The following is an 18,872-nucleotide window of genomic DNA, read 5'->3' as shown; positions in this document are numbered from 1 at the left end:
TCTGAAAACTAGAGACCTAGGGGAATCCAAGATGGGGTGACTTGTGTGGCTCGGACCAGGTTCTGTTACCCAGAATCCTTTGCAAACCTCAAAATGTGGCTAAAAAAAACACATGTTCCTCACATTTCTGTGGCAGAAAGTTCTGGAATCTGAGAGGAGCCACGAATTTCCTTCCACCCAGCGTTCCCCCACGTCTCCCGATAAAAATGATACCTCACTTGTGTGGTTAGGCCTAGCGCCCGCGACAGGAAAGGCCCCAAAGCGCAACGTGGACACAGCCAAATTGGTGAAGGAAAACAGAGGTGTTTTTTGCAAAGTGCCTACCTGTAGATTTTGGCCTGTAGCTCAGCCGCCACATAGGGAAACCTACCAAACCTGTGCATTTCTGAAAACTAGAGACCTAGGGGAATCCAAGATGGGGTGACTTGTGTGGCTCGGACCAGGTTCTGTTACCCAGAATCCTTTGCAAACCTCAAAATGTGGCTAAAAAAACACATGTTCCTCACATTTCTGTGGCAGAAAGTTCTGGAATCTGAGAGGAGCCACGAATTTCCTTCCACCCAGCGTTCCCCCACGTCTCCCGATAAAAAAGATACCTCACTTGTGTGGTTAGGCCTAGCGCCCGCGACAGGAAAGGCCCCAAAGCGCAACGTGGACACAGCCAAATTGGTGAAGGAAAACAGTGTGTTTTTTGCAAAGTGCCTACCTGTAGATTTTGGCCTGTAGCTCAGCCGCCACATAGGGAAACCTACCAAACCTGTGCATTTCTGAAAACTAGAGACCTAGGGGAATCCAAGATGGGGTGACTTGTGTGGCTCGGACCAGGTTCTGTTACCCAGAATCCTTTGCAAACCTCAAAATTTGGCTAAAAAAACACATGTTCCTCACATTTCTGTGGCAGAAAGTTCTGGAATCTGAGAGGAGCCACGAATTTCCTTCCACCCAGCGTTCCCCCACGTCTCCCGATAAAAATGATACCTCACTTGTGTGGGTAGGCCTAGCGCCCGCGACAGGAAAGGCCCCAAAGCGCAACGTGGACACAGCCAAATTGGTGAAGGAAAACAGAGGTGTTTTTTGCAAAGTGCCTACCTGTAGATTTTGGCCTGTAGCTCAGCCGCCACATAGGGAAACCTACCAAACCTGTGCATTTCTGAAAACTAGAGTCCTAGGGGAATCCAAGATGGGGTGACTTGTGTGGCTCGGACCAGGTTCTGTTACCCAGAATCCTTTGCAAACCTCAAAATTTGGCTAAAAAAACACATGTTCCTCACATTTCTGTGGCAGAAAGTTCTGGAATCTGAGAGGAGCCACGAATTTCCTTCCACCCAGCGTTCCCCCACGTCTCCCGATAAAAATGATACCTCACTTGTGTGGGTAGGCCTAGCGCCCGCGACAGGAAAGGCCCCAAAGCGCAACGTGGACACAGCCAAATTGGTGAAGGAAAACAGAGGTGTTTTTTGCAAAGTGCCTACCTGTAGATTTTGGCCTGTAGCTCAGCCGCCACATAGGGAAACCTACCAAACCTGTGCATTTCTGAAAACTAGAGACCTAGGGGAATCCAAGATGGGGTGACTTGTGTGGCTCGGACCAGGTTCTGTTACCCAGAATCCTTTGCAAACCTCAAAATTTGGCTAAAAAAACACATGTTCCTCACATTTCTGTGGCAGAAAGTTCTGGAATCTGAGAGGAGCCACGAATTTCCTTCCACCCAGCGTTCCCCCACGTCTCCCGATAAAAATGATACCTCACTTGTGTGGGTAGGCCTAGCGCCCGCGACAGGAAACGCCCCAAAGTGCAACGTGGACACAGCCAAATTGGTGAAGGAAAACAGAGGTGTTTTTTGCAAAGTGCCTACCTGTAGATTTTGGCCTGTAGCTCAACCGCCACATAGGGAAACCTACCAAACCTGTGCATTTCTGAAAACTAGAGACCTAGGGGAATCCAAGATGGGGTGACTTGTGTGGCTCGGACCAGGTTCTGTTACCCAGAATCCTTTGCAAACCTCAAAATTTGGCTAAAAAAACACATGTTCCTCACATTTCTGTGGCAGAAAGTTCTGGAATCTGAGAGGAGCCACGAATTTCCTTCCACCCAGCGTTCCCCCACGTCTCCCGATAAAAATGATACCTCACTTGTGTGGGTAGGCCTAGCGCCCGCGACAGGAAATGCCCCAAAGCGCAACGTGGACACAGCCAAATTGGTGAAGGAAAACAGAGGTGTTTTTTGCAAAGTGCCTACCTGTAGATTTTGGCCTGTAGCTCAGCCGCCACATAGGGAACCCTACCAAACCTGTGCATTTCTGAAAACTAGAGACCTAGGGGAATCCAAGATGGGGTGACTTGTGTGGCTCGGACCAGGTTCTGTTACCCAGAATCCTTTGCAAACCTCAAAATGTGGCTAAAAAAACACATGTTCCTCACATTTCTGTGGCAGAAAGTTCTGGAATCTGAGAGGAGCCACAAATTTCCTTCCACCCAGCGTTCCTCCACGTCTCCCGATAAAAATGATACCTCACTTGTGTGGGTAGGCCTAGCGCCCGCGACAGGAAACGCCCCAAAGTGCAACGTGGACACAGCCAAATTGGTGAAGGAAAACAGAGGTGTTTTTTGCAAAGTGCCTACCTGTAGATTTTGGCCTGTAGCTCAGCCGCCACATAGGGAAACCTACCAAACCTGTGCATTTCTGAAAACTAGAGACCTAGGGGAATCCAAGATGGGGTGACTTGTGTGGCTTGGACCAGGTTCTGTTACCCAGAATCCTTTGCAAACCACAAAATTTGGCTAAAAAAACACATGTTCCTCACATTTCTGTGGCAGAAAGTTCTGGAATCTGAGAGGAGCCACGAATTTCCTTCCACCCAGCGTTCCCCCACGTCTCCCGATAAAAATGATACCTCACTTGTGTGGTTAGGCCTAGCGCCCGCGACAGGAAATGCCCCAAAGCGCAACGTGGACACAACCAAATTGGTGAAGGAAAACAGAGGTGTTTTTTGCAAAGTGCCTACCTGTAGATTTTGGCCTGTAGCTCAGCCGCCACCTAGGGAAACCTACCAAACCTGTGCATTTCTGAAAACTAGAGACCTAAGGGAATCCAAGATGGGGTGACTTGTGTGGCTCGGACCAGGTTCTGTTACCCAGAATCCTTTGCAAACCTCAAAATTTGGCTAAAAATACACATGTTCCTCACATTTCTGTGGCAGAAAGTTCTGGAATCTGAGAGGAGCCACAAATTTCCTTCCACCCAGCGTTCCCCCACGTCTCCCGATAAAAATGATACCTCACTTGTGTGGGTAGGCCTAGCGCCCGCGACAGGAAACGCCCCAAAGCGCAACGTGGACACATCACATTTTTTCATTGAAAACAGTGCCTACCTGTAGATTTTGGCCTCTAGCTCAGCCGGCACCTAGGGAAACCTACCAAACCTGTGCATTTCTGAAAACTAGAGACCTAGGGGAATCCAAGATGGGGTGACTTGTGTGGCTCGGACCAGGTTCTCTTCCCAGAATCCTCTGCAAACCTCAAATTCTGTCTAAAAAAACACATTCTCCACACATTTCGGTGACAGAAAGTTCTGGAATCTGAGTGGAGCCACAAATTTCCTTCCACCCAGCATTCCCCCAAGTCTCCCGATAAAAATGATACCTCACTTGTGTGGGTGGGCCAGGTGCCTGCAACAGAATAAGGCCCAAAACTTGTAGAGATAGAGGGGATAGCACAGCAAGTTTATAAGGACATATTCTTTTATACATCTTTAGACTGACTCTGCTTTGGGGACCCACATAAGTGAGGTGTCATTTTACTTGGGAGGCTGAGGGGAACACTGGGGAGTAGGAATTTTGTGCTGGAGTGGTGATCCTACGAAGAAAAGTCAGGAAAATATGCTTTTTTAAGCACATTGAGGTTTACAGAGGAGTCTGGGTAAGAAAATGTTGGGGGATCCACGCAAGCCACACCTCCCTGGACTCCTTGGGGTGTCTAGTTTTATAAAATGTCTGGGTTTGGTAGGTTTCCCTAGATGAAGGCCGCACACAGGACCAAAAACATAGGTGCCCTCTCCCCCCCAAACACAGGTAGTTTTGTAATATATCGTTTTGATGTGCCCACATACGTCCGTGATGTGCCAAACACTAAAATTTTGAAAAGAAACACAGTTAGGTTATGTGAAAAAGACCCCTCACCCACCAACCAAGTTGGTGGCATGCTTCATCATCGGGGTCCCACCTGAGGCACCTAGCGTGTCACAGGTGTGCTGCGACGCCTGATTACAGCGGAGCAGGTTTTGTCATTTTTACCACACATACTGGTTGGATTTGGCACGAGGGTGAGTGATGGTTCAGTGGATCAAATTTTACTAACAAGAGCTTTCACAAAAATGAAATGCACTGTTAGTAACTGAAAGGCAAAAAACTGAACCAATGACTCACAGCTCGTGAGCTGTAAAGCCGCGACAAGGCACCAACCGCTTTACAGTCCATTCACACAACTTTCATACATGACACACACAAGGCCATTCACACCGCCAGCCACGGGCCCAGCACATTACAACACTCACATCGACAGACAGCGCCACTCAAGGGCCCATCACTTACATACGCCCACATGCCTGATACAACAATCACACCAGCTGATGGGAGTGTGTGGACTGGTGTTTGGCTGGCAGTGTGTTGCAGTAGCCAACAGCAAGTCAATATGTACACTCTCAGCCAAGCCCCACTCCACCCACAATGGCATCATTTTTTTTTTTTTTTTTTTTTAACAGAGGAACCCCTAACTAAGTAGAAAGAATTACAAAACTACAAACACAAAAGCTCTAACTAAGAACATGACAGAAATGCTAACCATGAAACTAAACACATGAAAATACAAAACAGACATGAGTTTACACTCATGGTTGTTCCCAGAAATTCTTCTGGGTGTGGTAATTCTTAAAACAAGCACCCACACACAGCCCAGGCTTTGAAGGACAATCTGGGCAGTACATTCGAGTCTCCCTCCGGATACCTCTTCGAAAACACACTCTACATTTCTTAGCTGGAAAGTCTTTTTTGGGTGTGGGAGGAATGTGCTCAGCAAAGTGGCGATCTTTCAATCTAGCCACATCCTCCACCACTGCTTCTCTAGGAACTCTGGCCTGTTCCACCACAATAAGGCTCTCTATCACTGACTCCTGAAATTTCACAAATGTCATCTTTGACTCTGGAGACCTATCCCTAAACACAATAAAAGCATTGAAGGTTGCTAAGTGGAAGAGGTGAAGTGCTAACTTCTTATACCAAACGTAAGACTTACGAATAGCAGTATAAGGTTCCAACCTCTGGTCAACTCTATCTACACCTCCCATGTGCTTATTATAATCTAAAATGCACACAGGTTTGCGCACTTCAGCAACCTGGCCCCAAACAGTCACAGGGGAAGTACTCTCATCATGGATGGTACTTAGCATGTAGACATCCCTCTTGTCTGAAAATTTCAAAGCTAGCAGCTCCTCGTTCCGCAAGGCACAGCACTGTCCTCTCTCAAGTTTTTTACAGACAAGCTCCCTTGGATAGCCTTTCCGGTTAGAACGGATTGTGCCACAAGCAACTGTGTCCACTCTAAACAATTCCTTGAACAATTGCACACCAGTGTAGAAGTTATCTACATACAAATGGTGACCTTTGTTGAACAGTCGTCTACCAAGATCCCACACAATTTTCTCAGTAACTCCAAAAGTGGGAGGACAACCAGGGGGGTCAATATTGGAATCCCTACCAGTGTACACACGGAAACTATACACATATCCTGTCCTACTTTCAGACAGCATATACAATTTAATTCCATATCATGCCCTTTTGCTAGGAAAGTACTGCCTAAAAACCAAACGACCCTTGAAGAGGACCAAAGACTCGTCCACACTTAACTCTTTGCCTGGAACATAGACCTCCGAAAACCGATCTACAAAATGTTCAAGGACAGGCTTAATCTTAAAAAGACGGTCAGAATCTGGGTGATCTCGTGGCAAGGCTAATGCATTGTCAACAAAATGCAGCATCCTAAGAAGAAGCAAATACCGATTACGACTCATGGTCGCTGGAAATATAGCTGTTGCCATCAAGGGACTAGTAGACCAATAAGAAGCTAGTGACTGCTTCCTTATCAACCCCATCAAAAAAGTCAAACCCAAAAACTTTTTTAACTCCTCCAAATTTGTGGGAATCCACTGGGCAGCTCTAGAGTGTGGCCTAAGTCTAGCAGCGTTGTCCCTCAAATGCTGCTCCGCATACAAATTAGTCTGCTCAACAATCTCTTCCAAAAACACATCATCCATGAATAACTCAAAGAAATTGATAGGCATAAAGTTCTCTGTATTGGCGTTACACCCCGGGAGACCAGTAAAGGCAGGCAACTCTGGCTGCTCCATGTTTGGGGCAACCCAGACATCAGGTCTTATAACGGGAAACCTTTCAGCCCCAGGTTGCTGCACTATTGGCACATCAATGTCCTCCTCTAAAACAGGCCCTTCATCTGCACTGAGTGTGGCTTCATCATCAGAAGATTCCCCTCCAAGAGAAACATCACTGCCAGAATCTCTGACTTCCTCCTCTGCCTCAGATGCAGAGTCTGTCTCATAGTCATGATCAGACTGTGACTCAAAAAGCATACCAACCACCTGCTGAGCGGTCATCCTGCGGCTAGCCATGATCTCTCCTGCTAAAATTAACTGGACAAATTCACCACCAACAACCAGCACTGTGTAAGACAAGTAACAAAGTGTAGCTTTGTTAGTAAGAGTTATAAACTCAAAAACTATACCGCTCACTTGCCTGAAAAAGCTTGATTCACCAGCAACTACACAGCAATCACCAATGATATCCCACTAAAAATAAAGAAAGAAAGGCAAATTAGAAAAAAGACAAAACAAATATCATTGTGCATAAACCTAAGGACAATTTCACACACAATCCTGCATTTAGTACACCCCCTACAAACATGTCATTCATGCATGGCAACAATACTCCTTTGGAGTAAATTGTTTTTACTTACCTAAAACAAGCAACTGTGCAAACTGCAGGTCAACCACCGCCAAAACCGCAAGGAGCCACAGCAAATAAAGCAAAAGCTTTGAACTAGAACAAAAAGGAGGAAAACATTTTTTATCACAAATGCAAAGACTTCTTCAGTTGACAAACACCCCACCATCAAACATTTAGAAATTGGTGCCTAAGTGGATTCTGCCATAGGGGCAGATGGGCCTACTAATAAAATAGACCTGTCTACCCCAAGGAAGCCAGAAAATACCTTTAGTAGTGTGTCCCCATGGAGAGCGACCCTTGCCAAAGGGGACAGCCCTCAAAAAAAAAGAAAAAAAAAAACCACACACAACACTATCCCTGGTGCCTAAGTGGCTTATGCCCCCCTTGGGGGCAGGTGGGCCTAAGAAAATAGGCCCATCTGCCCCCAGGGAGTGTAGAAATGGGCAACAGGTCAATGCCCCCCTTGGGGGGGCGCCCCGTGACCAAGGGGACGCCCCCCCACAAAAATAAACAAATAAAAAACAATCCCTGGCGTTCTAGTAGTTTCTGCCTCCCTTGGGGGCAGACCAGCCTAAAAATAATAGGCTGATCTGTCTCCAAGGGGTGCAGAAATGGCCTGGGTACATGTGCCCCCAAAGTGGGGGGCGACCCTTGCCCAAGGCCCCCCCCCCCATCCACTAACACACACACACACACACACTATCCCTGGTGTCTAAGTGGCTTCTGCCCCCCTTGGGGGCAGGTGGGCCTACAAAAATAGGCCCATCTGCCCCCAGGGGGGGCAGAAATGGCCAACAGGTCAATGCTTCCCTTGGGGGGGTGCCCTGTGCCCAAGGGGACGCCCCCCCACAAAAATAAACACATAAAAAAAAATCCCTGGCGTTCTAGTGGTTTCTGCCCCCCTTGGGGCAGATCAGCCTAAAAATAATAGGCTGATCTGCCCTCAAGGGGGGCAGAAATGGCCCTAAAAGACATGCCCCCCAAAGGGGAGCGACCCTTGCCCAAGGGGGCGCCCCCCCATCCACTACACACACAATCCCTGGTGCCTAAGTGGCTTCTGCCCCCCTTGGGGGCAGATGGACCTAAAAAAAATAGGCCGATCTGCCCCCAAGGGGGGCAGAAAAGGCCAACAGTTCTCTGCCCCCTTGGGGGGGGCGCCCCTTGCCCAAGGGGGCACCCCCCCACACATAAATGCACAAAACAATATACATCCCTGGTGATCTAGTGTTTTCTGCCCCCCTTGGGGGCAGATCTGGCTAAAAAGTAGCCAGATCTGCCCCCAAGGGGGGCAGAAATGGCCGTAACTAATTGCCCCCCAAAGGGGAGCGACCCTTGCCCAGGGGGCCGCTCCCCGCGTGCCAGAAACAGGTAAGTAAACAAACAAAAAAAAATCCCTGGTGTCTAGTGGGCATTCCTGCTGCCCGATCGCAATGCGATCGGGCAGCAGGAATGCTCAAAGAGACACCGGGGAAAAGGAAAAGCCTTTCCTTTTCCCCGATGCCTCTTTAGGCCCAACCCCCCACCCACCGGGAAGAGATTCTTACCTCTTCTCTCGTCGCCGCACAGGAAGCAAATGGCTTCCTGTGCGGCGAGGATCCCATAATGAAGTCAGCGCGCGATCGCGCGCTGACGTCATTATGGAGGGGTCGGGGGTGGAAGGGGAAGGGCTTCCCCTTCCATCCCCGACTTTGGGGGGTGGGAGGGAAGCACACAGAGGGAGCGAGAGCGCTCCCTCTGGGCTGTGTGCCGAGGACGTAGTGGTTACGTCCTCAGCACAGCAGCACTGTGCCGCGGGACGTAACCACTACGTCCGCGGCACAGAAGGGGTTAAACACCAGGGAGTGAAGAAGTCAATATTTCTTTCTTTCTGCACGGAACCTTGATGCTCCAACTGCCCCCAAATAGGTTTGAAAAGCATCAAACCACTTCCTCCAATTTACTGGGTGCTCTCCTGGACTTTCTAGAAAAGGTGGTGGTGGGTTTACAGAGTGCATGGTGTGTATAACAACTGAATACTTAAAAATAAAGAAATACTTGTATCACAACATATGATAATTGGTTAAAATGGACCAAAACCATCAAATGAATGGATCTGGAAAATTCACTCAGAGTGATACACTATTGGACATGACAATGAAGAACAACATCACTACATCACGCGAAAATATAGTGTGTATTACTCCATTGGCTGAATAACCATTTTCAAAAAAAACAAATTTCCTAAAGAGTGTATACTGTTACTTGGTGCAGACATAGGGCTGTGTATACAAGTGTGTATCACTGTTGACACTGGCTGCGTGATACACAATGTCCTTTCAAGTGTGTGAATCAAGGTTGTTTTTTCAGAAATGTTAGGCCATATCTGTGTTTTGCAAAATTCAAATTTGGACAGTCTGTTTCACTGAATTTGTATAGTGTGTGTATCAATGATGACTGCTAGAGAGACATTTTATTCCAAAGGCCATGAAAACAACAAAACAAAAAACAGAGCTTCTTTAATCCGGGCTGTCATCTTCACTTTTTATTGAGAAATAATACACCCTGAATGTCTACCAAATTTTAGGACACACAACTTGTAGGCCTGTAACCACTGCGAGGTGCTATGAAAGCACTAGTGACACTCAAAATGGTCACTGTGATAGAAAAACCGATAAGAATTCATTGTAGGTGCGTAAATAGCATCCAACATGATCGAAATGCAGATTAATACTTCCAACATGGTCGTATATGTACATACGGCGCGCTCAAGCAATTGACATGCACGCATAGAGGAACATGTTAATGAACCGCAAGATGAAAAGCATGAAACGCTGATGTAAGTGAAGCACAGAAAGACTTGCTTAAGGAACAATCTTGGCAAAGAGACCTACAGGTCTGTGTAGTTTGAATTAAAGTATCAGGACACTTGAACAGCGACCGCTATACTGGATAAAACTGGTGCCAAAATAAAGAAAACAGAAACACTTGCTGTTATCTGGATGAATGTCCACCAGCTGTTCCAATGTGGGATCCTCGTGGTAACTCCTTCTCCTCCTGGTTGCCAAAAATAGCTGTAGTAGTCAAAAGGAGGTGAAAAACAGCAGAGGATTCATGTGAAACAAAGTTTAAAAAACCCTGAGGAGCTACCACAGGCATGTTCTGTCTGTGCCGACAGCTCCGAGCAACTCACAGAGAACATGACAGTGTTCATATCACAAACACACTTTCCATTGCCAGCATTCTACCCACACTGATGAACTAACCAGTATAGCTACTTTTTAAATAAGCGGGGGGGAAGCAGGGAGATCAAGGATACAGAGAGAGATAGAGGGACAAAGGGAAAATAACCCCTTATGTCCTGCAATGCAAAGTCCTGACATCAGAAGTGAAACAATATAACTTGTCTAAACAAAACAGTGAGATTAAAATGCTCCTTGAGCAGGATAATTACAAGAATAAAGAGGGAAGCCATCATTTTAGCAGAAGTGAACCAAGATAGACAAGAAAGCCAGCAAATCATGAGCAAGCTGTGTGCGAAAAGACAACTCTACTGCTAAATTGGAAACATTAGGTCTGTTGCCAATAGGCAATTACTGATAACTGCACACTAGACTTAAAAGGAGCAGATAACTTGTGTTTTTATATATTGTGTTTTATGTAAGCAGAAACTTGCCCTCCGTGTTGTTGTTTTAACGGATTGTTATTTGTTTCCACAGTTTCTGCCAAAGAACATGCACCTAGTCTGCGTTGACATGCCTGGTCATGAAGGCACAACACGCTCGTGTTTAGATGACTACTCAGTAGATGGACAGGTGAAGAGGATACGACAGGTAGGCATAATCATGTCAACTGAAAGCATGCAACAAAACTATAGCTATTGCTCCTAGTTTTCCCAAACCAAATGTTGTTTATTTTTATGTTTTGATTTGTGCTGCAAATCCTAGTCCTTGATAGATCATGCCAATCAAGCTGCACTTCTTTGTTTGCCTGGAAGGACTATTTTCATATTGCAGTTGTTTATTACAATGAAACATAGGGCCTCGATCACAAAGGTAAACTTACACTTTTGTGTAAGTTTACGATTGTTTGCTGTTCACAAAGGTATTTTACTAGTAGTATCTTTACGACTGTTGAGTCTCCGCACATTAAAAGATAGAAGTGTCCTTTCTTTGTATGTGCGGACACTCTACAGTTGTAAAGATACTACTAGTAAAATACCTTTGTGACTAGTCAAGAATCATAAACTTACACAAAGGGGTAAGTTTACCTTTGTGAATGAGGCTATGTATGTCTAAGAACACATGAAAATGGAAATCCCAAGCAGGATATGTGAAAGCAGTGAAATAAAACACCTAGCCAATAAGGATGGATTAGACCAGAAATATGTATAAATGTAAAACTGTAAGAATAATTACACTTTTGTGTTGTGCCAAATACAATATGTGAACTTAGACTATTTAGGCCCTTATTTCAAGTTCCCCTCTAATGCTTAGTGTCAGTAACACCAGTTAAGGCCCATACTGAATTATGTGTCGTTACATCCAGAGACGGCTGAAAGCAGCCAATTTCTCCAGTGTGTGCCACCTGGGGAAAACATACGAGAAACAGTGCAGAAACACAGTTTCCCACATAATATTTCAAATCTGTTTGCAGGGAAATTTTTTGTTATGTTGAAATAATAAGTATGGGTGATGTTGACACTAAGTAAAATTGAAATAAACCGGCTTTTAAATCTTTAAATCCTTTGAAGGAATATATCCCTTATTCAGATAGAAAGACTGGAGACAAAAGAGTGAATGACATGGCCTGTGTAGTGCAGGCCTCAAAAAATCATTAAAATTTTACTAGACCTGCAGGTTGAGTAGCTTCAATAATCTACTCGACCTAACTGTAATGTACTTGACCCGGAAATGGGTCTCAAGCTGTGTAATCCTAGGCAAATATTGTAATTTACAGTCGCCTTTTTCTTCATTCTCACATACGAGTGCACCTTCAAATATGTGAGTTCAGCATTTCTGCTGTAAAAAAAAAATCTCCTTTTGTTTGATTAAATACACTAAACGTTTGCTCCATGTATAGTAAATCTAGCCAGCATATAGGGTACACATGATCCATGTATGACTTACCTCTTAGTTTACTAATAGCTTTGCCATCAGGCAGTAGTGTTTCTCAGTTTATGTTTAAACACTTACTTTTAATAAATATATTACTAAAGCATGATGTGGTAGAGCACTGTCTTTTACAGACAGTGAATTTCCGAGAAATGTCCAGAAACCTTCCTACTAACTTGCAGCTTTACTGATAAAACTATATAGTGTATTAACAATAATCTGTGAAAATTGGGTTTCAGAAAACATTGATCATTTGCACATCACCAAGTAAAGTGTTCTGACTTTTTTTCATCCTATTAAATATTTTTTCATCACACAGAAGTACAAAAAATGGTCTTTCACAGCTAATTAAATATATTTTGAACTGTTTGTAAAGTTGGCTTAGTTATATAAATGCTGTGTGTTAGGAAACACCAGATACCAACAGCCTTTCATTACACATAGGTCAGACAGTTCACCTTACAAAACCCTGGAACTCTGCAGTCACAGGGAAAAGTATTTGCATTGCAAGAAGACAAACTGACTTTTGACCTCTGTCTCTGAACACAGAGGAAATGTGACAAGAATAAGATTTAAAGGCATCTTAATTGCTAATTTAGTTTCTGGCTGAACAGAACACCTATTCTTTGTCCACTCCCCAGAAGGGATGAGCAGGATCTAAAAATAGCTCAACCTCATAAAATGAAACTCGCCTTAGCGAGTGGTCGAGTAGATTTTTTGAGCCCCGAAGATTGTGCCTGCAGCTGTGGAAACATTGAAATCCCATAGGTTCCACTAAGGAATGTGTACAATACAAGAGACACATTTTAACATGTGAGTGAACTGCTGTCCCTGATAAATCTGGGGAAACAAATGGTTTCAAGCTAACCCTCAAAAGTCAGCAGAAAAGGCAGAATTACCCCAACTTCAGGAGCTTCTGCTAGAGGATGCTCTTCTGCTATATACATACTGATAGAGCTACAGGAGTTTTCCTCTCCTCACCCAGGGTGGCAGTTAGTTTTTCCTTTGTTTATATCTTACAGGTTCTTAGGTATGTTGTAACTGGGTGGGGGGTTCTCTGTGTAGAGCACTCTGATACCCTTGGTTGTTGTTTGCACTTAATAAAACTCTCTAAATAAATAAATAAACGTGTTACTTGTGGAAACCCTAGGAAGCCATTGTTCCCATGGCATTCCTTCTGCTGGCTTCAGTTACTTAGGAAAGCCCGACTGTCCACAATCTCATCCACAAGCCATTGTGACTTTCTCGAGTTTCTTTCTGGCAGCAATAGTTTTTACTTTAGCAGGCCAGCCCAAGCACCCATGAATGGAGAAGTACTTGTGAGCAGATCTTCAGGTGAAATGGAGAGGCTTGCTTACATCTGGATGTGTGGACTTTTCATCACAGAAATTGGGCACACTTACTTTCATCCATCGTTCAAAGAAGGTGCTTGCTCCCACTTTCCATGCTAGACCATTGCCTAAGCACCAGTCTTGTGGGCATGGCAAGCAATGTAATAAGGAAGTCTGTACCCCTTAAAACACTGTCACAGAAAGTCAAATCTACCCTATATATTTGTGTCACCTGTCTTCTGCTGACAAACAGGCTAAACCCTTAAGTACTGAACAGAAGTACTCACTTCACATACTAACCCATTTACCCTCATTTGGTTGTGGGGTTATTACTCATGTGTGAATTGAGCAGGTGTCAAAGTGGTTATTTGTTCATGTAAAATATTCTTCCAATTGTCTCTACCTGGCTATTAGAGTGATTCTCTTATGTCATTAAACCATTCGTTAGCAGAAAAAAAGATTTTTATATTTCTTCAGGAACATTTGTGGAGATGCCCCAGAAAAATTAAAGTAATGTTTATTCTTTTTTTTAAATGTTTTTATTGGGTTTTGTAGTATAAACAACAAGTTTGAGAAGGTAGATCTTCCACTGTTATGGTATGAAAGAGAAAACAAAACATCATATAGTTACATATTGATGCATTGAAATCATAGAATAGTATGTTCATGTTTCAGTGAGTTTGACACAGTCGAAAACCATACAGGTTATCGCAATGTAGATTAGTGAGTACCACTTGTGTCCTACTGCAGTGTCATTAACTAGGGGTAAATACAGTACAAAATCTAGGGAAGGTGAAGGACGAAGAAAGGAGATGGCAGTGGCAGGTCAGCAGTGTCAGAAGAAAGAGTTTATGTACTCTTTGGGACATCAGTATCTGGCGTGTCCAGGTGGGATCTGCAAGAGTTGATTTTTTACTGGGGAAGGAGAAAGTGATGAATATAAGAGGCTCCTAGATGGATCCTCCCAGATATACGGCTGTGGAGGGAATAAATCAGTGTAGGAGTCCAATTCTTTAAACGGGACCCCCCCCCCCCCAATTGCATGTAATGGTACGTTGGCAACTGCCAGGTTAATCTGTGTAGTTCAGGGTGGGAGCTCATCATTACCCACTCTGCAGAAATTCCATGAGAAGGGTAGTCCATTGAGTGGAGATAGGTTGCTTGCGGAGATGTCAGACCTCCTCATAGAGAAGAGCCTCCTCTTCTTCCCTCATACCCCCAACTTGCGCACCTCCTGTGCCAGGCTGCTATTGGTAGGGTCGCTGGCAACCTCCACTGGAGTGTAATTGTGCATTTAGCTGGGAGGAACACCAATGACGCAAACCGCATGCAGACCTAATGTTGCTTCCGGTGTCGAAGGTACTTGCCTCCCACATGTGGAAGTCCGGCATCTCTCTGACCTACCTTAGGATGGCATGTACTGATCGGCAATAGCTCTGGAGGGCCTGGCAGGACCATAGCATATGTGTGAGGTCAGGGGTTCAACACCGGGGACACCTGATCAGTGCATTAGGGAAACAGCAGTTTTATTGTGCAGGAGAGAGGTACGCTGTGTAAAATAAAGAACTGGATGTTTTTGACCTGAGAGTTCCGGGAAACTGTCTGGGGGGATTCCAAAGCCTGTTCCCATTCTTTAGTGTGGAGTACTCTCCCAAAATCATCCTCCCATTTATGCTATAGCGCCATAAGGGTAACATCCGTAAGCTTGCAAACTGCCTTATATAGCCATGTGATTAGGTGACGACCCTCGCCCAAAGTGAGTATGGCTTGTTGTACCAGATATATGGTCGACTTTGTGTCCGATGTGCCCCAGAGAGTTTGAAAAGTGATGTGGAGTTGTCAGTGGGTAAGGAACTGTCCCGGGGGAGGTCGTGGTCCGCTGTCAGCTGGGCGAAGGTGAGAGATTGGCCATCAGAGAATAGGTCTCCAACTGTGGTCAGGGATTGGTTTGAACAGTGTCTCATGTCCCTAGGGTATAGTGACCCTGGAAGTGGGGGAGGCCAATCAGGTGGAATGCTGGAGCATATGGTGGAATCCCACACGTGAAAATATGTACTTGGATCATGCAGGCATGAGCCACCTCCACTTGCAGTGGCCAGGAGGACGAGGGTATGACCCTCAAAAGGAGAAGGCCCCAGAGCGTGGCTATTTGTATAGTTCCTCATTCATAACATTAGAGCCCCGCAGTCCAGAGTGCCAGCCACTGTAGCTGCGCTGCCAGGAAGTATGCTTCAAATGAGCTGGCACTCAGTCCCCCCGGGCCCTCTGTAGTTAAGGGCAAGACTGCAATGTCCATTTCCTCAAATTAGTGTACACAAAAGAGAGTTCGGTTTGTTGAAGAAAGAGTTCTACAGGATTCTGAGCAGGCTCACGAAATAAAACAAAGAGCAGGGTAAAATGACCTTTTTAGCCAGAGCGGTTTTGCCAATCTGGCCAGATGCAACGGCTGCCAGAAATGCACTAGTGATCTAATGCCAGCTAGGGCCATGTGGAAGATCCCATCAGAGAGGTCGAGTGGGATAGGATAAAGGCAGACTCCCAGGTAGTGGATTGCCTCAGCACTCCATTGAAGCTGTGCCTTGTCAAGGTGTACGAGTTGCAGCAGTTTGCCAGGGCAGGGGTAGACTGACGAATTCGCCCAATTGACCCAAAGTCCTGCAGCTTTGGCAAATGCAGTCAAGGAGTCTCAAATGGGGAAGAGATATACCACATTCCCTGCCCTCCCTGCGTAGTTGAATGTCAAGAGGCTCCATCTCGAAGAGCAGTGGGGAGAGCAGGCATCACTGTCTAGTGCCACATCCCAATGGAAAAAAGGCGGAGATCAGACGAGCTAGATGAATCTGAAAGACCGGATTGGTGTAGAGTAGTTGGGTATAGGCAAGCAATCTCTACCCAACACCCATTCGGGTCAGTACAAGAAATAGGTATTCATGTGCCAATGTGACAAATGCCTTCTCTAGGTATAATATGAGACAAGCAGCACACTGGAATCAGCCTTGTACTTGATCTTGTATATGAAAAAGGCACCTTATGTTTTGGGAAGTACATCGACCTGGGACAGACCCACTCTGATCCTTTTATATAAGTTCTGGGAGGATCTGGGCATATCTGGTGGTGTGAATCTTTCCCAAAATTTTATAATCTGCTCCAAGAATTACAAAAGGTCAGTAGGACCCTAGATGTGAGGAGTCTCTGTCGGTGTTGGAAATGGAGACCAGCAGGACTCCCGGAGCGACTGCGGGAGTTCCCCAAGTTGGAGGCTGCCTCAAACATCTCAGCAAGACAAGGGGATAGCATCAAGGAGAAGGTATCATAAAATTCAAGGAGCAATCCATGGAGGCTTTGGTTTTATTATGACATAGGTCCCTAATGGCCTGCATGACCTCAGATTGCATTATTTTAGCATCCAATGAAAGTTGAATGGGGTCAGCAATGGGAAAGGGATATTTAACAAAAACGAACATGAGGCGTCTACCAACGTTTTCAGTGCCACTTGGTAAATAGTGGAATAGTAAGTATGAAACCACCATGGTTCCCAATCAGATAGCCATTTCCACGATGGGCTGACCGATGTTCCCTGTTTAATCAGCCAGGCTAGGAGGCAGCCTGAATTATTCCCCTCCCTGTGGACTCTAGCAGCATGGGCCATGAAGTTACAGCTCCTCAGTCAAACAATCAAAAATACTTTATTCGATTGTATCTCACAATCATAAAAGCAAGTAAAATATACAGGATAGCACCAATCAACATCCACATGATGAAGTTACAGCTCCTCAGTCATTCTAAGAGAGTGGTGTAGTCAGCTTTTGCTGCTGTGACTGTGAGAATAGATGTGGGGTCCCAATCCACTGTTTTCCCCAAGTCGGCTAGTTGACGATCAGCTGTTATTTCTTTGTCTCGAGTCCTGCGGACGGCAATAATTTCCTGCATACAAGTACTCCTTATTACCACCTTGAACGCGTCCCATTCAAGGACCTAGTGGGGGCAGTGTTATGATTTTCCGTAAAGTACCTCCAGATATGCATCCCCTGCACCTCAAAAAAGACTCGGTGTTTGAAGCAGTCTCGTGAGAGGTTCCATGTTGGGGTCGGAGGGTGTGGGTGCACCCACTGGAGGTCCACAATATGAGCATCATGATCTGAGACATTCTGCCCCAAGTAGTCTGAATGGTGACCGAGGGGTAGCAAAGAGGTTGAGTAAAGGAAGCGGTCCAGGTGCATAGAGAGATTGTGGAGGGGGAGAATAAAAAGAGTAGAGCTTGGCCCTGGGATGAAGTGACCCCCAGGCCTCCAAGAAGGACCAGTGATATGCCCAACCCCAAAGGCGATCGACCTGCACATAAAGGGGGGAGAGCGGTAAAGGAAGGTGGGACCTGTCCAATTCCGGCCGCAAATGTAATCGCCCCTAAAACTCAAGGCATCAATGTCTTATGCGCAAACACGGCATAGAGGGTGTCCCACAAACGTCCCTGTTCAGCTTTGGGGCATAGATGCTCTCAAAGAGCACATGCCTGCCGTCTAGGTGGCCCTCGAGGAGGATATACCTGCCATCTGCATCTATGATCATATCAATCACCTGGAAGAGGACACCAGGCCAGAGCCAAATCATGCACCCCGGGCATGAGCAGAGTGAATAGTAGCGTGTATAGTCCCTTTCCAATGCTTTTGCAACCACACTAGTTCCTCTTTCATCGTGTGGGATTCCTGTAAGAGGACTATGTGAGCCTGATGACATTTAGCATACCACTTCGTAGCCATGTGCATTCCCCGCACATTGAGGAAACATCTGTCAGATGAGGGAGCTATTGTCAGGGTGTCAGTTAAGGGGGTGTGCACTGTGCGCCTGGGTGGGGCCTCCCAGGGTGGAACCCACCATCCGGGCCACCCAGCTCAAGTCCCACAAAGAATGTTAGGCCTGCGTCCTGTAGCCAGCTGGGAATGACCAGGGAAAGGCAGAGAATAAACGTGACATGTAATGGGGGAACAACTAATGGAGCCTGCCACAACCTGCAGAATGCCCAAACTGTGCATAGTTAATAAGAAATTCTATAGAGTAACTCAGTGTGTGGCCTGATTCAGGAGTTTATCATGGTGTCCAGGTCGCCCTGTACAAAGATGTCTGAGTCATGTCAGACCCAGCAAGAGCTGCCAGCGTCCCTGGAACCCACTTAAAAAGAGGAACGTAGGATAAGGTAGAGTTGTGGGCCCAAGTGGTCGCGTCCCATTCGCAAGCAGCAGGTAATGAAGGTAACAGCATGTCACGACTTACGCGCTGCTTTAACCTGGAGTCCGCAGAACGAGTGGCGAGGATCTTGTTCCTGAATGTTCGGTCTTGGCCCAGGTAGGAGCGACTCTTTCTGGTATCCACGGTGCTGCAGGCGATGGAAACGCCAAGGGCAGGCCGTGTCCTTCAGAAGTAGTGCCAGAGGGAAAAAAAACC

General features: G+C 45.8%; 1 protein-coding gene across 1 annotated transcript in view; it reads left to right on the top strand.

Moving 5' to 3' along the window:
• Nucleotides 1-18,872, top strand: part of ABHD6 (abhydrolase domain containing 6, acylglycerol lipase) — a 158,008-nt gene that overhangs the window by 54,803 nt on the left and 84,333 nt on the right. Inside the window, exon 4 of the mRNA XM_069206561.1 lies at nt 10,708-10,821. Coding sequence (XP_069062662.1) covers nt 10,708-10,821 — 114 coding nt within the window. The remainder of the gene's footprint in view (nt 1-10,707; nt 10,822-18,872) is intronic.

The sequence above is a fragment of the Pleurodeles waltl genome, chromosome 9 (genome assembly GCF_031143425.1).
Source record: "Pleurodeles waltl isolate 20211129_DDA chromosome 9, aPleWal1.hap1.20221129, whole genome shotgun sequence".
NCBI classification, from domain to species: Eukaryota; Metazoa; Chordata; class Amphibia; order Caudata; family Salamandridae; genus Pleurodeles; species Pleurodeles waltl.
Note: the sequence above shows the minus strand (reverse complement) of the source record. Positions and strands in the feature narration are given on the sequence as shown.